We start from the raw sequence: 26,120 nt of genomic DNA, 5'->3' as shown, positions 1-26,120 counted from the left end.
CTTGTTATTTCTTTTTTAACCAGTAATGATTATGAACTTTTTTCATCTGTCAACACCGAGTCATATTTATAGATTTCCCCATGTTGAAAAGTCCCTGCCTTCCTGTGAGTAACCCAGCTTCATTCTGATGGCAAGAGTTCCACTCAGGGGCGCTATTTGAAGGGCCTCTGGAAGTATCTGTTTTCTGATTGGCTGACATCCCTAGCTGTTTTATCCAATTAGAGAGCAGAACTGTTCATGCTCATTTAAATGTTCTCTCAAATCCAATCAGATGTTCAATTTATCCAAGTCCTCATCTGAATGTAAACCATATAAATAGGACCTTCCATGCCATCCACTTTTTCAAGGACCTGTGCTGTCTCCACTGGAAGTACATTTCTGCACCTAGGAAGGCTTACCAGTGAGATGTGACTGCTGTTCCGAAGAAGGAAAGAGCAAGGCCCAGTGACTTTGTATCCCAAAGTACTCAGATATCCTCCAGGTTCACCAGCTGCAAGTGGACTCTAAAGCAAAGTAGATTCCAAGGGCCTCTCTATTAACCCAAACTCTCCTAGTTATCTTTAAAACAGACTTCATATTAGTTTTCTGTTGCTGTCATAACAAATTACCTCCAATGTAGTGACTTCAAACAAAACCCATTTATTATCCTGAGGTTCTGCAGTTTGGAAGTCCAGGCACACCTCACTCCTCTGTTGAGTCTCATTAGCTCAATTCAAGATGTCTGCATGTTCCTTTCTGGGGGATAATTGTGCCCCCAGGCTCACTAGGTTTGTCCGGATGAGGTTCATTTCCCAGCTGACTGTGAGCGCTGGACTGTCTTTTCCCCTAGAACCTGCCCACATTCCTTCTCATGCTCTCCAGGTAATCCTCTCCACCGAGGGCAGGGCAGGTCCTCCTCCAGCTTCCAATCTTTCTGACTTCTGTGCTATATCTTTCTTCACTCCAGCCAGAGATAGTTCTCTGCTTTTAAGGGCTCCTGCAATTGAACTGGAAAATCCAGGATAATCTTTTTATCTTAAGGTTTGTAACTTTAATGACAGCTACAAAGTCCTGTTGGCTGTGTGACAGAACTTACTGACAGGTCCTTGGGACTAGGACATGGAGACCTTGGGAAGCGGGAGATTGCAGTCTGCCTACCACAGACTTCTTTAGTCAAATTTTCCCTTAGGACCTATTTAGTTGTCCATTATTCAAATCACCGAGGATATGCAGTAAAAATGAAGCTCAGGGCTTCCCTGGTGGCGCAGCGGTTGAGAATCTGCCTGCCAATGCAGGGCACATGGGTTCGAGCCCTGGTCTGGGAAGATCCCACATGCCGCAGAGCAACTAGGCCCGTGAGCCACAATTACTGAGCCTGCACGTCTGGAGCCTGTGCTCCGCAACAAGAGAGGCCACGATAGTGAGAGGCCCGCGCACCGCGATGAAGAGTGGCCCCCGCTTGCCACAACTAGAGAAAGCCCTCGCACAGAAATGAAGATCCAACACAGCCATAAATAAATAAATAAATAAATAAAGTAAACCCAAAGTTTAAAACAAACAAACAAAAAAAATGAAGCTCATTCTTCCACAGGTGGTAGAGTTCACATTCTCATCAGGGACATTCACAGATGGCTCGACAAAAGGGCATATAACAAAGCTGGACGTTTCTTTTTGAAAAAAATCACACATTGAAACTAGGGTGTGCCAGAGAACACTAATGAAGGAGCAGAAGGTACTATTATTTCTCTGAGTTTTTTGAGGGCAGGGGATTTTTGCCTGTTTGTATGAATGAATATGGCCATCACTGGAAACCTGTGGGAGGCTGGAGTGAGTGAACATTATGGTTACACAGGGATACAAACTATGTTCAAGGCAGAACTCATCTACTCTCAGTGGAAAGAAATGAGGACAATAATAAAATTACACACTCCTAGAACGAATGCTAAACATATAGATAGCCATGACTTTGGTTATGACCATATGATCAGGGTCAGGCCAAGTAGGGTGACCTCAAAGTCTTTGTGGCTGAGACCCAAGAAGAACCAAAATAATGTGTTAAATAGCTGAGTTCTTTTCTTAAAAAAAAAAAAAAATGAGAAATTTCAAATATGTGCCAAGGTAGACAAAATAATAAAATGAACTGGACTTCAGCAATTATCAGCCTAAGACTAATTTTGACTCATTTATACATCTGCCCTCCTCTCGCTTAGATTATTTTGAAAAAAAAATCCAAAATGTTGTATCATTTCATGCGTAAATATTTCGCTGAATTCTTAGACCGTCCCAGTCAGCTGAAAGAATTTGGTTTAATATTTCAGGGACATAATTAATCATACTCATCAACAAAAGACAGATCCTGTCTTCTAGGTGTTTATCACCCACAAAACTTCTCAAGAGTATACTGCACAGAACTTATAAGCATGAGTGTTTTCAAAATGGCAATAGCAAAGCAATTTTATGAAACTGTTACCAGCAGCCGAAGGTCTACCCAGAGTCCTGGTATATTAATTTACTAGGACTGACAAAACAAAGTACCACAGACTGGATGGTTTAAACAATAGAAATTCATATTCCCACAGTTCTGGAGGCCAGAAGCCTGAGATCAAGGTGTGGGCAGGGCTGGTTTGCCCTGAGGCCTCTCTCCTTGGCGTGTAGACTCCTTCTTCTCCCTGTGTCCTCACATGGTCGTCCCTTTGTGGGGGTCTGTGTCCTAATATCCCCTTTTTTATAAGGACACCAATCATACAGGATTAGCCCACCCCAATGACCGCAGACTTCCTTGAGACTGGACCTGCAATGCCAACTCTTCCCTGGTCTCCAGCCCAGCCTGCAGATTTCAGATTTGCCAGCCCCACAATCATGTGAGCCAATTCCTTAAAATAAATCTCTCTCTTTATATATGCCGTTGGTTCTGTTTCTCTGGAGAATCCTGATTGATAAAACCTGGAATCAGCATTCTCTCTTTTCTCTTTCACCCCGAGTTGTAAACGAGCCAAGTTCTTTTCTAAGCTTATCTTTTTATTTATTTATTTTTGGTAAAACCTTATTGAATGCAGCTAACAATATCCACTTGTGCTATTAACACTCTATATCAAAACAGGCAGTGGTATCACTACACAAGGAGAAGTGCTGGTTTCCAGCCTCTATGAAGTTTCCTGCCATATGAGGTGTGGACCACTTTCCCTGCTCACCATTTCTTCTGTGATAATGCTGCGTAAAGACAGCCTCGGTGACTTTCAGCAGCAAGCTCCAGGGCTGCTGGGCACCGTGGCTGCTGGCTCCAGGTTGCAGTTCCCACTCACTTGTTCTCTTTCTGGGCTCAGGAAGCAGCTCCTCTCTGGGATGTGCAGGTCTCGGGGTGCAGGATAGAAGTGCAAGGCTGGTGGTAACTCATTGCACCAGAGGCCCTTGCTTTGGAAATGGGCACCATCCCTTCTAACCTGCCATCGCCCAGTGAGGGCCCATGATGTGCTAACTTCCTGAGGCTACCCTGACAAACTACCACAAATGGGGAGCTTACCACAGGAATTTACTCTCCCAGTTCTGGAAGCCAGAACCCAGAAACTCTAAGTGTGGGTCTTCCTGCCTCTCTCAGCTCCTGGTGGCTCTAGGAATCCCTTGGCTTGTGGCTGAATCACTCGAGCTTCTGCCACCATCGTCATCTTCTCCTTGTGTGTGTCAGTGCTCCCTCTGCTTCTCTCCTATAAAGAGACATTTAGGGCCCACTTGGATCATCCAGGATAAGCTCCTCCTCTCAAGACCCTTGATTTACTCATATCTTTTCCACACAAGGTAATATTTACAGGTTCTGGGATGAGAAAGAGAATATTTCATTGAGTGGCCAGTTTTTGAGCCCCATGTGGCTGCACCCAAGGTCATGGGACAGGACAGTTCACCTCTGGGAGTGAGGAGTGGGGCACATGATTGGGGAACGTTTGCTGAACTCAAACTAGCACAAGCAGATTTAGTGCAAGGCAAACCCACCTACTATCATGACCAGAAACTAAAAGAAGGAAAAAGTACATTGGTGTCCTTTCTTAAATTTGTGTTGCTAAATGGAGTAATTTGGATGGAAAAAAAAAAAAATGCATGTAACCCAGCTGGCTATGCCAAAGAGAAAGACCATAGAAGAGTTACATGGAAGGAACTTCTCTGGTGGCGCAGTGGTTAAGAATCCGCCTGCCAATGCAGGGCACACGGGTTTGAGCCCTGGTTGGGAAGATCCCACATGCCACGGAGCAACTAAGCCTGTGAGCCACAGTTACTGAGCCTGCGCTCTAGAGACCGCGAGCCACAACTACTGAAGCGCGCACACCTAGAGCCGTTGCTCCGCAACAAGAGAAGCCACCGCAATAAGAAACCCGTGCACCGCAGCAAAGAGTAGCCCCCGCTCGCTGCAACTTGAGAAAACCTGCGCTCAGCAACCAGGACCCAACGCAGCCAAAAATAAATAAATAAATAAATAATTTAAAAAAAGATTTATGTGGAAGAAAGGAATGTTCTTATCATCAGTGGTGACACCAAAACCCACTGTCAGTTCATGTTGGGTAAAACCGCATGGATGGCAGAAAAACTACCAAAGTTGCAGTGGTTTTCATGAAATAATGCTAATATATTCTCTCCCTTGAATCGTTTATTATTCACGTGTGGAACAGTCGCCAGAACCACTAGGCAGAGTCAAGCTCATGCTTTTAGAAATATTTCTCCTTTGTTTCTACAATGTCCTCACTGAGACAATCAAAGGCCTGGAAATTCTGGAGGACTGCCAGTGATCACAACGACTCTGAAGGTCAATCTATCTCCACAGGATGGACACATACATAACCACTGAAAGAGAGAACAGTGAACAAGAGAAACAAGATGGCTGAGTCCCAGCTCTCCACACACAGACAGATATCACAGACAAAAGCAACATTTACTTCCCTTCCCCTACAGCCAACAACATGTGTGTGCCCAGCTCTTCAGTTCCGACCGTAATACTAATTTTCATGAAAAGCAAAACAAATTATCTATGGCTTGAGTGCAAAGAACAAAAACAAAATAGTTGAATTCATGTCTTAAGTCAAAAAAACCAAAATCCAATGTGTGTTTGCTAAGGTCACCAAGCAGTTCTGCAGTTCTCAGCAGACACTGAGTGTCCCACAAATTTAACTCAGTTCTAACATCATCTACCTGGAGATAGTGTCAGACCTCACAGATTAAGGACTCAGATTAAAAAAATTAATTAATCAACAGTCAATGTAAGAAAGAAATAGAGAATTTTATTGAACCAACCTGAGGATTATAACCCAGAAGACAGTCTCTCAGAAAACTCTGAGGATTGTGCCACCCATTAGAGGTCAAAGCACAATTATATAAGTTTTTGAGACAAAGTGTCATACATTAAAGAGTTATACATCAAAGTGATACACTGACAGTTTACACAGTTCAGCAAGGCAAGTGGTGGGTCATTGCGACCCCTTACAGGATTAAGGAAGGAATGTTACCTCCTAAGGAGTTACCTTGCTGGCACCAGGAGGAAATTGTTTTTGTTGCTGTTGTTTGTTTGTTTGTTTTGGTGAGTAAGCATTCCTGTGTTAAGGGGATCTAGTTAATGTATAATGCAGATGCATAACGCACACTAAAGGGGAGAGAACAGGGGCTCAAATGGCAGAGAGATTTTTATGTTAAATTTTTCTTGTCCTGTCTCAAAATAATTTTGTTTCATCACTGCCCTCACTTCAGAAGCCAGTCGCAAGTCCAGGATGTCACCTGTGCTTCTGACTGACTGGTTATAGATCAGAGGTTCCAATATCCCTCTTTCGGGGTTTGATTAATTTGCAAGAGCAGCTCACAGAACTCAGGGAAACACCTTACTTACTAGATTACTGGTTTATTATTAAAGGATATAACTCAGAACAGCCAGATGGAAGAGGTGCACAGGGCAAGGCATGTGGGAAGAAGCACTGAGCTTCTGTGCCTTCTCTGGGCACACCACTGTCCCCAAGCCTCCATGTATTTACCAACCTGGAAGCTCTCTGAACTCATCCTCTTGTGTTTTTATGGAGGCTCCAGTACTAGTCATGATTGAGTAACTCCTTGGCCACTGGAAATTGAGTCAACCTCCAGGCCCTCTCCCCTCCTGGAGGTGGGGGTGTGGTGGGGGGACTGAAAATTCCAACCCTCTAATCACTTGCTTGGTTCTACTGGCAACCAGCCCCCATCCTCAATGAGTTTCCAAAAGTCACCTCATTAATGTAACCAAAGACACCTGTATGGTTTTCATCACAGGAAATTCTAAGTATTTTAGGAGCTCTGTGCCAGGAACAGGGGACAAAGACCAAATATGTAATTTCTTATGTCACGATATCACACAAAACAAAACAAAAAAACCCAAATCAAAATTCCTTGATGGATCTGAAATAACTTGCTGCTGTCAGAAAGCAAAGATGCTTTCAACAATATCAGGGGCTACCCTTAAAGACAAAATAGCCATTTTATTTGAAAGGGTCTCCCCTGGGCCACAGTTGAGAATTTGAGAATCACACAACGATAATAATGGTTAATTCGATTATGTTTAGTTTATAAAAGAAGAAAAGTTAATATATGTAATTACAAGCATACGAAAATTAAAAGACGTAAACAATATTGTGTTGAATTTTTATGGATTTTGGTTAAAGAAGAAAGCCGTTGACATATACGGGTATTTGGTCTTAGGCATATGTCTGTTAGTAACGTTTAGATGTGGACGTGTGTGTATCCCTTTAAGTAGGAAAGAGCGAACAGATATCTAAGACACTGTCTAGAACAGAGATCGCTTGGGGGCCGAACATGGGGAGGCGGAGATAAAGGCCCTTCGGATAGCGCGAGAGGAGAGCAGGCTTTGCTAATGGTGCTGAGGGGGTACTTGGGGTGCTCCACTCCGGCCGTAGCCTTTCTGTCTCGGGAATGAGAGACCCTGCGAGAAATCGGTGACATCAAGTGTGCAAAATCCGGAGAGTGTCCGAGATTCTGAGCCGGGGGAAGGATTGGAGAGGCGGGGTTCTCGGGGCGCAGGTCAGTGGCCGCAGCCGGAGGACAAGAGGTTGGATGCGTGACCAATGCCGTCAGGCCGGCGGTCTTTTGAACTGACCAACCGGAAAACGTTCCCAAGTGCAAACAAGGGCAGCAAAGGCTTTGCTGTTTTATGTAGCGAGTGCTGACCACAGCACGCAGGAGCCAGAGCCTCCAAACCCACCATCCTCCCCACCGCGGGCACCAGAAGCCGCCAGTGACTTTTCCCAGCACCCTCCACTTCACGCACCGCGGTATCTCCACCCCTCCTCCCGCATACTCTTGCACCCCTGTATCCCCGCCCCCCGTAACCTGCACTCCTGCATCCCCAGCCCCTATAATCCCCTCCTCCGTACCCCCCACCACCCCCGCATCCCCGAAGCCCTATATCACCTCCTCCGTACCCCCGCACCCCTGCATCCCCGCGCCCGGGTAATCCCCGCCCTCCGCCCCGTACCGCCGCATCCCTGCACCCCCATGCTCCAGTATCCCGCACTCCTTTATCTCTGTACCTCTGCACTTCTGCGCGCCAGTATCCCCGGCACTCTTGCATCCCTGTACCCCTGCACCCTTACCTCTGAACTCGTGCGCACACGCACCTTTTTATCTCCACCGCTCCTCTCCCCGGCCCCGCCCCCCTCCCCGGAGTCGGCCGAATCTCCCTCTCGCGCTCTGCCCTCCCAGGGCCAGCAGCAGCCCGTCACCTAGGACCCAAAGAGCGAGCCCCGCTGCAACGGCGCCGCTGGAGAGGCTCTGCAGAAACCTGGCTTGTGCGCCGCCCTGCCCGGCGCGTCCACTTTGCGCCTAAGGACCCACAGCTCACGCGCCGCAGCCTCCGGGAACTGGCCGGAAATGGCGACCCGAGATCCCCAAAGACATCAAGTCCACGTCCCTTTTTACGTTTCAACAAAAACAACTGTTTCCCGGGATGGTCTCTGAAGAAGCCGCGGCTTCAAAGTCCCTGCGGGAGTGTGACCCTCATCCTTGGGTTCCTAATTTTCTTTTCTTGGTAACTTCCTCCCAACCAAACCCGAAGTCGGCTCAATGACTGTTGTGGAAAAGGACACCCGGCAGCGAGTGGCGCCCAGAGGTGGGATGGCACACTTTCTCCCTGCTCTTTGGCTGTGTAGCTTTTGGAGCTCAATTCCATTCTTTCTCTGACTAGAAGGAGAAACACTCTTTTGGTTTTCTTTTTTCCTTTCATTCATCATATATTCATTTAGCACCTACTAGGTGCCTGGCATAGCTCTGAGAACTTGGTTGAAAAGTGCCTTCCTGGAGTTATATCTAGTTGGGGAGGTGATGACCCGTAGAGGGGAGATAGTGTCGTAGAGGTTTACACGCTGAGCAGAAATAGAGCACCATTGGCTTGGGGCGTGTTGCCCAGGACCGTGGAGACTTGAGAGGAAACTTGGAAGCCTTCGGAGTGGGAACCCGCTGCTCTGGGGATGGTGGGACGCCTGGGTTTGGAGGGACAGAGACTAGCTGAGGGTAGGAGGAGCTGGCGCGGGGGAAGGAGGCGTGGTCAGAGGTAAATGGAAGAGCGGCTCCTGCTGTGCCCTGAAAGATTGGGGCTTTTACTTGGAGGGCACCGCGCCGCCGCTGCAGGGCCTGAGTGAAGGGACTGCCTTCAAGGGCTTTGCGCCCCTTTAATTAAGGCTTCTGAGGCCACACATGTGACGTTTTAAAGTGGAATTTCTACAAATAGGAGGGTGGTGAGTGTATCACACACAGCGTTCATTCGTCATCAGACTTGGTGTCCAGCACACCTGTATGGGCGCTGGCTAGGCTGCTCTATTCCAAGTGTGCAGGTGTCCTTGGGAATCCGGCCAGCCATGGTTTTCCTGCCCTCCAGGAGCTCAGCTTGAATGTCACCCCCCAATACCCAGCAGTGAGAGGAAGCAACCGAGCTGTTCCGTGGAAAGTAACCTGTCTGTCTCACCTGCCTGGGGGTAGCCTCCTACAGCTCTCAGGTGGAGGTACTAGAGGACATATCCTCCAAGGTCACTACAGGTCATGGTGCAGAAGGGCTCACAGGCCACATTAGAAAGCTCAAACCACGTGGTTTACTAAATTAATTTAAAACAGGCAACAAGAAGTAAGGGGGAAGAGATGGGGTGAGATGGGGTGACACAAACATAGGTGTCAGTGAGGAGGAAAGCCGCACCACCTGATCCTGGGCACACGTGGACATGTGTGTGTCCTGTTCTCCCTGCCACCTAGCCTCCCTGCTGATGGTGAGGTTATGAGGAACAGGGTCCAGGAGACACCAGGGGTCCTGGGCCAATGCATACAGGTGCAGCCACACAGGGACAGGCTCTCCTGTGGAGAGTCCCAGCAGTGGCTGCTTACGATCTGTGAAAATTGAGTGCCTCAGGGGTCCTGAATGCTTAGTAGCTATTGTATACTTAGTGATCATGAATCTTTAATGCCTCTTGTATACTTAATGATCACAAATATTTAGTGACCAGATGCCTCACATTTACTTACCTTTGTCTTGGTGTTTCCATCCCATCCATCAATTTCTGGCTTATTGGCATCTTTGCTATGTTGAGTCTTCCAATCCACGAACACTGTATGTTTCTCCATTTATTTAGATCATCTTTCATTTCTTTCATCATCATTTTGTTATTTTCAGCAGCAAGTCCTGTACATGTTTTGTTAGATTTATACCTGTGTTTCGTTTTTTTTGGAGTGATTTTACACGGCAATGTGTTTTTAATTTTGGTTTTCACATGCTCAGTGTTTATATACAGAAATGCAATTGATCTTTGTGTTGATCTTGCATCCTGAGACTTTACTGAATTCATCTATCAGTTTTTGGGGTTGTTTCATAGATTTCTTGGGATTTTCTGTGTAGACAATCATGTCATCTGCAAATAGTTTTATTTTTTCTGTTCCAATCTGTATGCCTCATCTTCCTTCCTTCCATTCCTCCCTCCCTCCCCCCTTCTCTATTTCTTCTTTTTCTTTCCTTTCTTTTTTCTTTTCTTTTCTCTTCTGGTCTTTTCTCTCCTTTCTCTTTCTCTTTCTTCCTTCCTTCCTCCCTCCTCTTTCCCTTTCTTTTCTTTCTGGCTTATTGCACCAGCTAGAACTTCCAACACTACACTGAATGAGTGGTTAGGCGGACATCCTTTCCTTGTTCCTGATCTTAGAGGGAAAGCATCTAGTCTTTCACCATTAACTATATTGTTATCTGTCAATAGTTTTTCTATGCTTTTTCTGCATCAATGGAGATGATTATATGATTTTTCTCCTCCTTCTTCTTTTTTCCCTACCTGTTGATGTGGCGGATTCCATTGAGTGACTTTTGGTAGATTTTATTCCCAAGGAGGGAAACTGATTCATTTTGAGAATCTCACTTATGCTGTAGTGTTGGTAGCAGGAGATTAGTACAGAGGCAACTGAAGTAGTTCAGGTAAGAAATGATGGTGTACAAGTTTCCTGTGGCTGCTGTAACAAACTACCACAAGCTGAGGTGGGGAGGGGGTGCTAAAACAACAGAAATATATTTCCTCCCAGTTCTGGAGGCCAGAGGTCAAGGTGTGGGCAGGGCTGTGCTCCCTCTGGAAGAGGCAGAAAGGGGAGGATCCTTCCTGCTTCTTCCAGCTCCTGGCACTCCAGGAGCCCCTTGGCTTGTGGCCACTTCACCCCAATCTCTTCCTCTGTAGTCATGTGGCCATCTCCTTGTATCTCTGTGTCTTCTCCTCTTCTGTCTCTTGTAAGAATAGTTGTCATTGTATTTAGGACCCATCCTAATCCAGGATGACCTTCTCATCTCAAGATCCTTGATTTAATTACACCTGCAAAGACTTTTTCCAAATAAGGTCACAGTTGCTGGCTCCAGGCCTTAGGATGTGGACATATCTATTTTAGGGGGGAAGGGGGGGGAAGCAACCTTCAGCCCACTACAGGTGGAATCCAGGACTAGGGTGGTAGCAGCTGACATAGACAGAAAGATCTGTCTTCCTGATGTTTACCAACTTGCTATTGGTCTCCATGTGAGCAACCATGGAAAAGAACAAATGAAAGGCAGATCTGTTAGTGTATTTAGTTTACTTGAGTCGCTGGAGAATGGCAGGACCATCTACCTGACTGGGGAATGATGGGCAGGTGGTAGTGTGGGGGGCGGGTGTCCAGCTCAGAGTGCAGTCCAGCCATAACGAGTGGGTGGAAATCCCCAGCAGGAGCATTAAACCTGACACTCTGGGAAGACATCTGCCATCAGTGATGTTTGGACGTCACCGAAGCCCATCTCATCCATGACCTGGATGAGACTGTGAGAAAGAGGAAGGCTCTGGTCAAACCACAGAACCCGTGGTGGATGGCAACATGGCCAATTGCCACTCCTAGCATTGAGAGTGGAGGCTACTGGTCCACACATAGGGTCCAGTGGGCCTGGTGATTCGCCGAATCCCAGTTTGGGCCTGAGCGCAGTGTGCAGGCCAGGCCTCAGGGGTCCTGAGCACTTTTTGTCTTCTTGGGACTGTGTAAGGAAGCTTGAATTAGCCATGGGGAGAGATGGTGAGAAGAACCAAAGTGTTCAGATATGTGAGAGGCTGCCAGACCAGCACCTTCCCGGGGACCCTCCCCCCACAATGACCCATGACTGATCGACCAACTGACCCCCCAGCTGGCCCCAAATGCCTGAGCCAGCCTTCAGCATGTTCACTAACCACCAGCTTTCTTGGGGGTTCCAGCTCAAACTGCTGACCTACAGGCCCTCTAGGACATTTGGGGCTGATCTGCCATCCTGTAGGAGAGAACAGGAAGGACATGACCCAAAGAGCGCTGCAGGTGACTGGGAGTGAGCTGAAGACAGGGCAGCTGGAGATAGAGGTGGCCTGGAGGCCCAAGGGCAGTGCTCACAGGAGGGGCTGCTGCGTCCAAAGTCGAGAGGGAGGTGAGAAGCACCAGGACCTGGTGTCCCCAGAGACCTGTGCAGGAGGCAGTAGAACTGAGCTGACCAGGAGGTGGGAGGGAGGGGAATGGGCAGAGAAAAGGATGCAGTTTTAGAGCTTTTGCTGGGCATGCATTGGAGAAAATAAAAGCCTTCATGAAGTTTTGTGAGCAATGCATGGAAACAAGACCCTGGCTTGGGGTAGGGGAGTGGGGGGGGGCACTAGGCAGATTCTGATGACCAGGGCTGGGGCAGCCATGTAACAGGGTGACACAGGGGGAGAACAGCTCAGTTCAGCCCAGATCCGACGGCACTGGGAGCCGGGTGACCCAGTTCTCCAAGTTCTAATCCAGGGTCTGGGGGAGCACAAAAACTCGGGGAGAGGGGGAGGAGTCCATTTGCTTTTTCACTTGGGAGATTCTTGAATATGTTGGTGAACATATGGGAACTGATACAGTAGGGAGGAGAGACTAGATGTGCAGCAGGGGCTGGGTGCAGGCCACGCCCAGGAGAGAGGTGAGGTGGGCTATTTGACTTGGGCCAGGCTAAGCTGAGAATTCCAGAAACTGAGGACACTTTATCTGCAGTGGGCATGGATGTTTCTGAGGCTTCCCAGGCTGCATTCTTCCTCTGGGATCTCCCACCTCCTTTCTTCATCTTTCATAGAGACATGGGGAGAATGACCAAGATAATTCTGGTGAAGGGAATGTGTGACATGTGGCAGTTGGCTGGAGAAAGGGCTTGAAGCTCCATCGAGGCAGGCAGATGGAAAGGCTGTGGCCACCCAAAGGGACACCATGCCCCTCTTCCCACATGGTCTCTACGGGATACTACCGTGCAGGCCAGGCCAGCCCCTGTCCACCCCACACTCCACCTACTGGATAGAATCGATGGAGACACCCAGTCTCCTCCTCTTCTTTTTAGTGCATATCCATGTATTAGGTTCACATTTCTTTTTAAATCAAGGTGAAATTCACATAAACATAAACCATTCTAAACTGAGCAATTCAGTGACATTTAGTACATTCACAATCACCTCTTTCTAGCTCTGAAACATTTTCATCACCCCAAAAGTGAACACTCTGTATTCCTCCCTCTACCCCCCAGCCACTGGCGACCACTAATCTACTTTCTGTCTCTATGGATTTGCCTGTTACAGATGTTTCATATAAATGGGATCACATAATATGTGACTTTTTGTGTCTGGCTTCTTTAACTTAGCACAATGTTTTTGAGGCTCATCCATGTTGTATGTGCCATTCCTTTTTATGGCTGAACAGTATTCCACTATATGGATAGACCACATTTTTGTTCATCCATTCATCTGTTATAGCATTTTGGGCTATTTCCACCTTTGGGATGTTACAAATAATGCTGCTCTGAATGTGACATGGATGTATGGGTATCTGAGTCCTTGTGTGTATCTGGGGATGGAATTGCTGGGCCATGTGGTGCTTTCTTCTTTAAGCATGAGTCTGATGAGCTTTCTCTACCAAGGCAGGCAGCCCTGCATACTTTATGTTTCTGAACCTGATAACCCTGAGAGATGATCAGATTTTAGACCAGAGCTACCCAACAGAACTTTCTGTAATGATGGAGACCTTCTATCCAATGGAGACCTACCTGTCCAATGTGGTAGCCACTAGCCATGTGTGGCTAGGGTGACTGAGAAACTGCACCTTTGTGTTTAATTTTAATTAACTAAAAATTAAATAGGCCCTGTGGCTGTATTAGCTCAGCCTTAGAAGTGCCAAAAGAAGAACTGACTGCTCCTTAGAGCACCTCCCACCTCACGCTTTTTTAAATAATTAATTAATTAATTAATTAATTGGCTGCATTGGGTCTTCCTTGCTGCCCGCGGGCTTTCTCTAGTTGCAGCGAGCAGGGGCTGCTCTTCATTGCGGTGTGTAGGCTTCTCATTGCTGTGGCTTCTCTTGTTGCGGAGCACAGGCTCTAGGTGCACGGGCTTCAGTAGTTGCAGCACGCAGGCTCAGTGGTTGTAGCACACGGGCTTAGTTGTCCCACGGCATGTGGGATCTTCCCGGACCCGGGCTTGAACCCGTGTCCCCTGCATTGGCAGGCGGATTCTTAACCACTGTGCCACCAGGGAGGTCCTCATGCCTCCATCTTAACACTCCACTTGAGGAATTGAAAATCTGGAGCTCCATGATGATACTTGGAAAACCCAAGCTCCCTGCTCCCGAGAAACCTTTCTTTCTTAAATACCGCTGAAGGGGTTGAAGATATACAATGACCTACATGAATATCAATGCAAAGATCAAATTTAAGCTAGAATTGAAGGCTGTCACTGGAAACATAATGTATACCTCTCCAGAAGGCTCTATAATCTCTTCCTTAATTCCTTGCAATTTGTTTCACTGAAATGGGTCCCACTGGGTAATGTGGGTCCTGCTATCTCTACCTACACTGCAGGGGAGTCTGGTGTTTTTTCCATCCACATTGATAGTTCTTACCAATTTTTGGTGCGAATAGTCTCAGTGCTAGGATATATTTTCTAAAGACTAGCAGATACGTGGTTAGCTCCAGATAGTGTCTAGGGAGCCCTGGTTTGAGTACATGTAATTTTAGTAAGATAACTATTTATTGTATAATATTCCTAAATTATTTTACTGGCCTGTATTTATTGTTATAAAAAAATTAATGGAATCACTAAGGATAATGACAGCAGGAATAGACATTTACTGAGCTCTTATATTGTGCTAAGGATTTTTAAACAAGGGGATTAGTATAGATTAACTCATTTAATCCCTTCACCCCATGAAGTAGGTGCCATTAACATTCTCATTTCTCAGTTGATTTTGCAGGAGCATCTCTGGGACACTACAACCCCTATTTATAACAGAATGTGGAATTCATGAAGTCATCTTCTGAAATATCCACATATGTATTACTTAATCTGGTCCTAACAATGTTCACTTTAAATTTACTATATTCACAAACGTAATTTTCCTCATCAAACTCAAGGTACAAATTATTTTATTGACTTTAGCGATCAGTTTAAGGGGATCTCTGATTAACGTTTGACCAACCCAAATTTAACAATTTAAATTCTTTTAAATAATTATTCTATTTACCATGAGATTTCTTTTAAAAACTTACACCTACTTTCGAAATATAATTTGACATTTTCAAATGCTGACAAACCCTTCCCAAGACCTTAGAATTCCCAGTACATTATACAATTCTGATCGCATGTTCTCTAAAAAACTAAGTCATGCATTCATACATTTTAAAATGGAAATGTTTACCTATCAGAACCTCAAATGGTAGTTTCTTTCAAGATTAAACACTTTCAATACTAGATCAATCTACCAGATTTTCCCTGGGATAAAAAAACTACGTATTTGGTGTCTAAATCTCAGTGATGACACTTTCCAGAACCAAAGTAGCTTGTCACCAGTGATAACAAAGACACCTTCAGGATGAGTGGGATTGAAACCCCATGAGCTTGGTGGTGGCAAAACTCAAAACGGCCGCGGGTCAGACGGCATTCCCCCCACAAAATAAGCACGAGCCCACTGTGCCCCTAGGCGCACCCAAATCATGCCTCGGGGTCGGTTTCCCGCGAGCCCTGCCTTGCGCAGGTTCGCACAGGAACGCACTCAAAAGGACACAGCCCTCGCCCAGTGCAGCTCTTTTCTAGAGGATATGGGTGGCTCTGAAAAGAGCCTTTGGTGTCACGGGGCCCCCGGGGCGCACGGCCGTTTCCGGCTCGCCTCCGCGGCCTCACTTGCCCTTGGCCTTGTGGTGGCTCTCCGTCTTCTTGGGCAGCAACACGGCCTGGATGTTGGGCAAGACGCCGCCCTGCGCGATGGTCACGCGGCCCAACAGCTTGTTGAGCTCTTCGTCGTTGCGGATAGCCAACTGCAGGTGGCGCGGGATAATGCGAGTCTTCTTGTTGTCCCGCGCCGCGTTGCCCGCCAGCTCCAGGATCTCAGCCGTCAGGTACTCCAGCACGGCTGCTAGATACACAGGCGCACCAGCACCCACACGCTCAGAATAGTTACCTTTTCGGAGTAGCCGGTGCACTCGACCGACAGGAAACTGCAGGCCCGCGCGCGACGAGCGCGACTTCGCTTTCGCGCGCGCCTTGCCTCCCTGTTTGCCTCGACCGGACATCTCCCAATCAGGCGCAGAGAAGAAAACAGAGCCAAGAACCAGAACCCCAGGCAACGGAACTGTAATACTCCGGGAGTCCTTATATATGGTCTTGAGGTAGTGGAGCCGGCGCCTCCCGATTGGGTAGAGATGGTGGCCAATCAGAAAGGGAAGCCGCCATCCCCTAATTTGCATGCGCCTTTTCCAGTGATGACGTTGCGCTGCCCTTGATCCTATCAGAAACTAGAAGCTCTTCATTCCGCATTTGAATACAGGACGTATAAGTTGAGTTGCTGGAGATGTATCGGTTTTTCTGTTTGGAAAGATCTGTCGTAATGCCTGATCCGTCCAAATCAGCTCCGGCACCCAAGAAGGGTTCTAAAAAGGCCGTCACGAAAGCGCAGAAAAAGGATGGCAAAAAGCGTAAGCGCAGTCGGAAGGAAAGTTATTCCATTTATGTGTACAAGGTGTTAAAGCAGGTGCACCCGGACACCGGTATTTCTTCCAAAGCTATGGGTATCATGAACTCGTTCGTCAACGACATCTTCGAGCGCATTGCTAGCGAGGCCTCTCGTTTGGCGCACTACAACAAGCGGTCTACCATCACGTCCCGGGAGGTGCAGACGGCCGTGCGCCTGCTGTTGCCCGGTGAGCTAGCCAAACACGCCGTGTCCGAAGGTACCAAAGCCGTCACGAAGTATACCAGCTCCAAGTGAGGCACACCCCGGCTCCCGGAAACCCAAAGGCTCTTTTCAGAGCCACCCACAAGATCGAGAAAGGGTTTCGAACACGTGAAGGGTTGTTATGTAAACGCATCCGATGTGTGCTTCTTAGCGGTTCCTTGGTTACTGGGAGGATGTTCTTGGTCTCCCTGCTCCCTGTAGACGTGTGTGCGCGTATGTATGGCAGCGGAATGGGAGAATAACTGCTTCTTACGGAGGTCGGGTATGGAATGGCGACCCAAAATAACAATGTGGGAGGCAATCAGAGACCGGGTGTCCACCCTCGTCTTCGCTCAAGGTTATTAACGCTTCACTAAAAGTAGAAACCCTGAACTCGTGTCCTTAGTGTGTGGAGAGTGCCATTTCTGGGGCTTGCGGGCATCGATTCCATGTCTAGTTTTGTGTTCGTGTGGTGTGAGCCTGTGGGTGAGGAACGCAGGTCACCTGCCCCCAGTGGGACCTCGTGCCAGTCTCTCCACCTCCGTGTCCCTGATGGGTGAACCCGAAGAACGCACTTGGTGAGGCCCTGGGGGTTGTCGCGCAGCTCTGGCGGTGGCGCCTGATGCTGCATCCCCGCCTAGACCAGACACCTTTATCCTAAGGCAGTGAACGTTTCCGGGAGGATGTTTGCATGCCTGCATCCTTCAATCGCAGAATATTTGACAACCGAAAGGAAAACGGAAGCGTGGTGGAACGCAGCGCTCCTTGCGCAGGAGCCGGATGTAAAAAGCCGACCCCTGCTGCAGGTAGCTTTAAGGGGGGGTGGGGAGGAGGACAATTTAAGAGAAAAATAACGTTTTTCGAAGCAAATGTAGTTTTCACACTTCAGCCACGTTGTTTTCTGTGACGCACTAGTGACGCAGAACTTTCCTTTTTCTCTGAATTCATGGCATTCGTTTGGAAAGTGTCATCTTAGTTCAAGGGAAAGCGCTTTGGCATGAAGAGTCTTCACTCTGAAGAAGACCTCGCCTACCTTTTTTCTTGCCTTGTTTTTTCTCATTTTTGTAAGAAGGAGATTTCAAATAATCACTTCCTTTAGCCGTTTTGAGAATTAGAATAAAAAGTCGTGTCATCATCTCAGGCAAGGAACAGACGTTCAGTTAAAGGCTGATAATCTTGTTTTTGTGAATTATCTCCAAAGGAAGCGGGTTGCATGCCTGGTCCGGCTGGGCGGGCGGAGCTGGGGAGGAAACGTCGCCACCCCCACGGAGTGTCCTCAGCCACGGCGGCTGGAAGCCCATCGGCACCCCCCTCCCCGCCCCATTCCTTTTCCTACGTGGGTCCACTCTAAAAGAATTTCTAAAACCCCACACGTTTTAAAGTTGGCGTCCAAAATATTTTATGGCTAGTTCAAATAGTTGCAAGGATGCAAATCCCAAGGTAGGACATTTTACTAAACAAAATGGTCTCACATCAATCTTTTAAAGGTATCTATTGAAATAGCAATTCGATACCATAACCATAGCAACTCATGAAATACACTATTAAATTACTCGTTAACACTGAGCGATTTCAGATAATTTTTTCACCTTGAACTCATATCTCCATTCAACTTCTGCCTCAAAATTTCATCCTAATGTAAGATATATATTTTTTACACTGTCTTATCTATCTCCTTTCTCTACAAAAAAGGATATTGAAATTTAAAAACACTTGTAGGTGACCAGAAGTCAGTGTTTAAAAATCATCTGGACAGTACACACTTGTTTAAACATAAATAAATTTTGATAGGTATATGTAAAACCGAAAATAAAACTTAAGTGACACCTGCCTCATTTAAAGAGATGGATGGTGGTCCCGCCCTTCCTCCCTCTCCCTCCTTTCTGCCTCAATTAGTTTGTGCATCCATGGGCATGTATAGAATTATTATGGTTACAGTGATAGCAGTGTGCAGCAGCATTTCTTTTCCTTTGTTCTCTTTTATAGATACGAACTCTGAAACAGTATTAACAAAAATTAAATACCTGGAAATGGGAATTTTGTCACAGCAGTTTAACTCATTTCTTTGCCTTCCTAGTTGTAATACAGAAATTAAACAGTGGGGCTTCCCTGGTGGCACAGTGGTTGGGAATCGGCCTGCCAGTGCTGGGGACAAGGGTTCGGACCCTGGTCCAGGAGGATCCCACATGCCGCGGAGCAACTCAGCCCGTGCACCACAACTACTGAGCCTGTGCTCTAGAGCCCGTGAGCCACAACTACTGAAACCTACGTGACAGCTGCTGAAGCCCGCGCCTTGAGCCCGCGCTCCACAACTGGAGAGGACACCGCAGGGTGAGGCCCGTGCACCTCAGCGAGGAGTGGCACCCCGCTCACCACAACAGGAGGGAGCCTGCATGCAGCAGTGAAGACCCAACGCAGCCAAAGAATAAATAAGTAAATAGATAAGTAAAATAAATCTATTAAAAAAAAATTAAACAGCGATCTGTCATCAACAAGTCCACACCTTTAATTTTCTCAGTAGATATCTGATTCATATTAAAAACTGCAAAATTCAGTCCTCCACTTTGAAATGGGGACCTGCTGACTGGGTCCAAGCCCTCAGCCTCCTACCAAAGTAGATTGGGAGTCAGTATCTTAATGAAAACTTCTAGTCACATGAAAGTAGTCTTACAGATTCACGTGATTCTTTACCTTAATGAGCTTAAACCATAGGTCTAATAAATGAAAACTGTCTCCAGCAGAGAATGTGATAGTGCTAGCAGTAGGCAAAAGCACTGCTTAGTACCAAAAATAAAAGAAGCAAAATGAAGATTTTACAATAATTTGCAAATACAATTCTTTAAAAAATAAAATTTTCTGCCAATAATGCAAAATATCAATTTCTCAGTATTGTTGACTCCTTTGGCACACAGAATTATCTTGAAGTTAAAAAAAGGCTGCCTCTATTTGCTGAACAGTCCAGCAGAGGTTGTACACACAGCCTCAGGTGCAGACTGCGCTCGATTTGGCCATCTCCTAGGAGGGGAATCTGTTAAGGAAGAGGCAAGGTGATACAGAGTCCCTGCTATTGAGATTTTATGATTGAAAAAACTGAGAGAAATTGTATACAGAAACCATGTCTATCATATTGTTACAACAAAGAAATACATGTTCTGTTAAGTTGAAAGTCAAACTAGGGCAGTTAACCAAATACTTGAGAATACATAGAGGCAAGGAGAACTAGGACTCAGCACAATGGAATCATTCTCTGGATCTGAAATAACCAAGGTAAATGCTTAAACTAAGGACCTGGAAGGAACTGGAGGAATTTTGCAGGTATACAATCTGAAATGTATCTAGGAGACTCCTTTTTCATATCAGAAATTTCAAGTCAAATTTGTTAATTATTACGGAGTAAAGAAAGTATTTTGGAGGGGAAAAAACTGTCCTTTTAATAAGAAATTACAAATGCAAAACAGTATTTACTGTATAGGAGGTTAAATATTGATTAATGAGTGGCAGGCCCTGGAAATGATGTGTGTGAGTCCCTGAGGGAGGAGTCAGACGGCCATTGTCCACCTGAGGGAACACAGCTGTGAATCTAAATCTCACATAGCATTTTGGCTCTTGGAGACTGGGTTGTTCTCTGAAGGTGTTCTTCATGGTTTGGGAGTCACCAGCACTATGAGATATTTTTTAGAGTGAGAACAGCATGGGCCCAGTAAGGCCTTGCATACCTTAGTTGTTATTAAATGTGTCATGTATTTTGCATATGGTTAACTGAATTTTTTTTTAAAGTGCTACGTTTATTTTATTGAAAAGCTTCTTAAAAGGAGCATAAAGGAGAAGTTACAACAGACATCACAGAATTACAAAGGATCATAAAAGATTACTGTGAACAATTATACACCAATAAAATGAAAAACCTAGAAGAAATGGATGAATTTCTAGAAATATACAATCTTCCAAGGCTGAGTCAGGAAGAAATAGAAAATATGAATAGACCAATCACCAGGATTGAAACTGGATAAGTAAAAAAACAAAGCCTCCCAACAAACAAAAGCCCAGGACCAGACATTTTCACAGGTGAATTCTACCAAACATTTAGAGAAGAGTTAGCACCTATCCTTTTCAAACTATCCCAAAAAATTACAGAGTAAGAAATGCTTCTGAACTCATTCTATGAGACCAGCATCACCTTGACACTAAAACCAAAGATATCACAACAAAAGAAAATTACAGGCCAATATCAGTGATGAACATAGATGCAAAAATTCCCAACAAAATATTAACAAACTGAATTCAACAAGACATTAAAAAGATCATACACTATGATCAAGTGGGATTTATCCCAGAAATGAAAGTTTGCTTCAATATCTGCAGATCAATCAATGTGATACACCATATTAACAAACTGAAGAATAAAAATCATATGATCATCTCAATAGATGCAGAAAAAGCTTTTGACAAAAGTCAGCATCCATTTATGATAAAAACTCCCAATAAAGTGTAGGTATAGAGGGAACATACCTCAACAGAATAAAGGTCACAAGCTCACAGCTGACAAACATCATACTCAGCAGGGAAAAGCTGAAAGCATTTCTTCTAAGATCAGGAACAAGACAAGGATGTCCACTCTTACCTTTTTTATTCAACATAGTATTGGAAGTCCTAGTGACAGCAATCAGATAAGAAAAACATGAAAGGAGTCCAAATTATAAAGGAAGAAGTAAAAATGTCACTGTTTGCAGATGTCATGATACTATACATAGAAAATCCTAAAGACACCACTAAAAATACTATACATAGAAAATCCTAAAGACACCACTAAAAAAATTACTTGAACTCATCAATGAATTCAGTAAAGTTGCAGGACACAAAATTTATAGAAATCTGTTGCATTTCTATACACTAACAACAAACTAGCAGAAAAAGAAATTAAAAGAATCCCATTCACAATTGCCTCAAAAAGAATAAAATACCTGGAATAAATCTAACCAAGGAGGTAAAAGATCTGTACTTGGAAAACTATAAAACACTGATGAAAGAAATTGAAGATGACACAAACATATGGAAAGATATACTGTGTTCACGGATTGGAAGAATTAATATTGTTAAAATGACCAAACTACCCAAGGCAATCTGCAGATTCAATGCAATCCCTATCAAAATACCAATGGCATTTTTTCCACAGGACTAAAATAAATAATTCTAAAATTTGTATAGAATGTCAAAAGACCCAGAGAATCCAAAGCCCTGTTGAAAAAAAGAACAAAGCTGGAGGTATCATACTCCCTGACTTCAGTTTATAGTACAAAGTTACAGTAATCAAAACAGCATGGTACTGGCACAAAAGCAGGCATATAGGTCAATGGAACTGAATGAATAGAGAGCCCAGAAATGAACCCACAATTATATGGGCAATTAATCTGTGACAAAGGAGGCAAGAATATACATTGGGGAAAAGATATCTCACACCATAGACTAAAATAAATTCAAAATGGAGTAAAGACTTAAATGGATTAAGACCTGACACCATAAAACATCTAGAAGAAAACACAGGTAGTACACTCTTTGACATCAGTCTTAGCAGTATTTTTTTGAATATGTCTCCTCAGGCAAGGGCAACAAAAGCAAAAATAAACAAATGGGACTACATCAAACTAAAAAGCTTTTGAACAGTGAAGGAAACTATCAACAAAATGAAAAGACTGCCTACTGAATGGGAGAAGATGTTTGTAAACAATATATCTGCAAGGGATTAATATCCAAAGTATACAAAAAACTCATACAACTCAACATAATCCACCCCCCCCAACAACCCAATTAAAAAATGGGCAGAGGGCTCTAGAGCCCGTAAGCCACAGCTACTGAAGCCCGCGTGCCTAGAGCCTGTGCTCCGCAACAAGAGAAGCCACCGCAACGAGAAGGCCACTCACTGCAATGAAGAGTAGCCCCCGCTCGCCACAACTAGAGAAAGCCCATGTGCAGCAACAAAGACCCAATGCAGCCAAAAATGAAATAAACTAAGTAATTAAAAAAAAAAAAAACAAGGTCTTATTGTATAGCACAGGGAACTATATTCAATATCCTGTGATAAACACATAATGGAAAAGAATATGAAAAAGAATGTATATATATGTATAACTGAATCACTTTGCTGTATAGCAGAAATTAACACAACACTGTAAATCAACTATACTTCAACAAATTAAAAAGAAAAAAAAATGGGCAGAGGACCTGAATAGATGTTTTTCCAAAGAAGACATAAAGATGGCCAACAGGCACATGAAAAGATGCTCAACATCACTAATCATCAGGGATATGCAAACTGAAACCACAATGAGATATCACCTCAAGCTGTCAGAATTGCTATTATCAAAAAGACAACAAATAACAAGTGTTGATGAGGCTGTAGAGAACAGGGAACCCTCGTACACTCTTGGTAGGAATATAAATTGGTGCAGCCACTATGGAAAACAGAATGGAGTTTCCTCAAAAAAATTTAAAATATCAGTAGAACTGCCATGTAATACAGCAATTCCACTTCTGGGTATTTAACCGAAGAAAGCAAAAACATAAATTCAAAAACACCCTGATTCTCATTTCAGCCTTATTTACAACAGCCATGATATGGAGGCAACCTAAGTGCTCATCAGTAGATGAATGGATAAACAAGATGTGGTTTATATATACAATGGAGTATTAGCCATAAAAAAGAATGAAATCTTAACATTTGCAACAACATGGATGGACATACAGGGTATTATGCTAAGTGAAATAAGTCAGACAGATAAAGACAAATACTGTATTTCACTTATATGTGGTATGTAAAAAACAAACCAAATGAACAAACATAACCAATTAGAAACAGAGTCATAGATACAGAGAACAAATAGGTGGTTTCCAGGGAGAAGGAGGGTTGGAGGAGGAGAGAAATAGGTGAGGGAGATTAAGAGGTACAAGCTCTTAGTTACAAAATAAATGAGTCACAGATATGAAATGTACAGCATGGGGAATATAGTCAGTCAATAATTATATAATATGTTTGTATACTGACAGATGACAACTAGATTATCATGGTGATCATTTTCAAATGTTTAGAAATATGGAATCACCATGTTGTGTACCAGGAATTAACATAGTGTTGTAGGTCAATTACACTTCAAAAACAAGCAAACAAGCTCATAGAAAAAGATCAGATTTGTGGTTACCAGAGGCAGGGGTGGGGAGGGGATGGGGAATTGGACGAAGGCAGTCAAAAGGTACAAACTTCCAGTTCCTTAAACGTGTACAATGCTGTATGTCAATTACACCTCGGTAAGACTGAGGAGAAAAAAGCTCTTAAACCGTTTATGAAGCGTATATTAAAAAAGTATACACTTTTTTTCGGATAAAAGAATACCAATCTAGTTTGAAGGATTATAGCTGAGTATGAGGGTCTAGACCAGTACCTGTCCTCCTGCCGTTCTGATATTTCAAACAGGAATAGCGTTAGTGCTTATAAGGAGCTGCTCAAACTCAGTGCTGCTTAAATGTTTCGAGCAAGAAGCTCATGATGCTTTGCCTTGCAAACGCGGGAAGGACGGCCCCAAAAGTCGCTGCCTGGTCTGTTACAACACCCAGAGCCTCACCCAGCGTCATGTCCAGCACACCGCAGCCTGACCCACGAGGGGGTATGGGTAGAGGGAGAGGTTGGCATTAAGCCTCCTTGGAGGTGATCCGTGCCCCTCACCCGCAGGTCTCTCGCCACACGCAGACAGAAAGGCCTGGACTGGGTTCAACAGCTGAAGCGTCAGGGCTACACCCTCTCAGGCTTCTGGCTGGGGGCCAAGACTAACACAGCAGGTCTCTTTTTGGTGAATATACCATTAAGAAAAGAAGCTTAGCTTTACTTCAGGAGCGCACTCCATCTCTCCCATAATCCCAACTGAACAGCAGTTCACGACCACAACAGGTGGCACACTCTTTTTCTAAGCACGGAGGCGGCTGTGAAAAGAGCCTTTGCTTTCTGGAGCACAGTGGCCCGCCTCACTTGGAGCTGGTGTACTTGACAGTTTTGGTACTTTCTGGCACGGCACACTGCTCATGGGGCTGCAGCAGGTGTGCAACTCTCCGTGTCTCCCTGGACCTACAAGAGCGCTTGTAGCGCGCCAGGCAGCAGGCCTCGCTGAAGCGTGAGCTGTAAGGTGTCCTTGATCCACGAGTTCATGATACCCATGGCCTTGAAAGGGATATGTGTGTTGGGAAGCACCTGCTACAGTACCTTACAGGCGTAAATAGATTAGTTCTCCTTGTGGCCGCGCTTATTCTTTTGGCCGTCTTAAGCCTCCCTGACTGCCTTCTAGGAGCTCTTCTTGGGCTGCGCCTCTAGCACAAATGAGGCGGCGGCCATCACTATTTATTTTCCCCATATTCAAATGAAGGCTCCAAATCTCTAGAATCGGATTGGACAGCCCGCCCCGCTCTGCCTGGTCCGCAAAGAATGTATGTAAATAGTAGATGCCGGCGCTTCTTTCCTATTGGACAATAGCCCAACCAATCCGAAGGCGCGTCTGCTGTGCTCATGGAGTCAGGTTGAGCATTTTTGTTCAAACCCTTTGTTGTAACGGGAGAGGGGTGTCTGTTTAGTTGCCAGTCTGGGCCTGGGCAAAAAAATGAAGAAGGTAATAAAAACCCGTTTTAATCCCGTGTCTCCATTTTTTCTGGATGGGAGACAAACGCAAGGGGACATTTCTTCCTTAGCTAAAGAGCTAGGGATGGGAAGCTTGTGCTTATTCATCAGAGGGGTATGGCAGCTTCCAAGTGCCATTCCAATCATTTATTTCCTATCATTTTCCCCCCCAATGGCCAAGTTGATAATTCCTTTCAGAATTCAAGAGTAAATGCGAACAGTTCTTTCGGAAGTACAGAAAATAGTACTGAAAACATACTAAGGTATACTAAGGTACTTACATTGGAAGCAACAGGGCAGATTTTTAACTGGAGGGAGGAAATGAATGAGTTTCAAAGGAAACACTAGTCCTTCATATTGCTGTTATTGTTAATACTTACTAGACAAACCCGTTTGAAGTGACAGCTATATGCTAAGTGTTTGATATGTATGATCTCATGTGGTCTCCTAATAACTCCAAGAGTAAGATACTATTATTGTTCTCTACTTACCTTTCAGAACGTAGGTTATGGAACCGTTAAAGGATAAACTGAGGTATATTAAAATTTTAAAGAGTTTGAGCAAAAATCGATTAGAATTGGGCAGCATCCAGTCTAGCTAATAGAAGGGAGCTCAGAGGGGCTGTACAAAATGAAAGACTTTTATAGCCAGAGGGAGCAGGAACAAGGAAAATACACTAGGCAAGAAAGCAGGTGTTACTCCAAGGTTACTTACCTGAAGGGGATGGCAGGGGTCTATGAGGCCGATTACCTAACAACTAGTGCTGATCAGGCGA

The 26,120-nt window shown here is 45.0% G+C and overlaps 2 protein-coding genes across 5 annotated transcripts; one reads left to right on the top strand and one right to left on the bottom strand.

The window, feature by feature from the left end:
- Positions 1 to 15,532: 15,532 nt before the first annotated feature.
- H2AC25 (H2A clustered histone 25) lies at positions 15,533 to 16,225 on the bottom strand (the record flags this gene model as incomplete). The annotated part of the gene is made up of 1 exon (XM_082381043.1): positions 15,533 to 16,225. The coding sequence occupies one exon, from the start codon at positions 16,223 to 16,225 to the stop codon at positions 15,659 to 15,661; it is 567 nt and encodes a 188-aa protein (XP_082237169.1). The 3' UTR covers positions 15,533 to 15,658.
- Positions 16,215 to 21,460, top strand: H2BC26 (H2B clustered histone 26). Of its 4 annotated transcripts, XM_082381040.1 has the most exons (3): positions 16,215 to 16,742; positions 17,407 to 17,498; positions 18,770 to 21,460. In XM_082381040.1, exons 1-3 carry the CDS (start codon positions 16,330 to 16,332, stop codon positions 18,916 to 18,918), a joined length of 654 nt encoding a protein of 217 aa, XP_082237166.1. In that variant the 5' UTR covers positions 16,215 to 16,329; the 3' UTR covers positions 18,919 to 21,460. The 4 variants fall into 4 exon arrangements, 3 of the variants coding, with proteins under 3 accessions (XP_082237166.1, XP_082237168.1, XP_082237167.1); XR_014241660.1 differs by lacking the exon at positions 18,770 to 21,460 and having other exon boundaries at positions 16,215 to 17,270; positions 17,407 to 17,431; XM_082381042.1 differs by lacking the exon at positions 17,407 to 17,498 and having other exon boundaries at positions 16,215 to 16,708.
- Positions 21,461 to 26,120: the final 4,660 nt, after the last annotated feature.

This window comes from Balaenoptera borealis (assembly GCF_965194805.1).
Source record: "Balaenoptera borealis genome assembly, chromosome: 2".
In the NCBI taxonomy this organism is placed as follows: Eukaryota; Metazoa; Chordata; class Mammalia; order Artiodactyla; family Balaenopteridae; genus Balaenoptera; species Balaenoptera borealis.
Note: the sequence above shows the minus strand (reverse complement) of the source record. Positions and strands in the feature narration are given on the sequence as shown.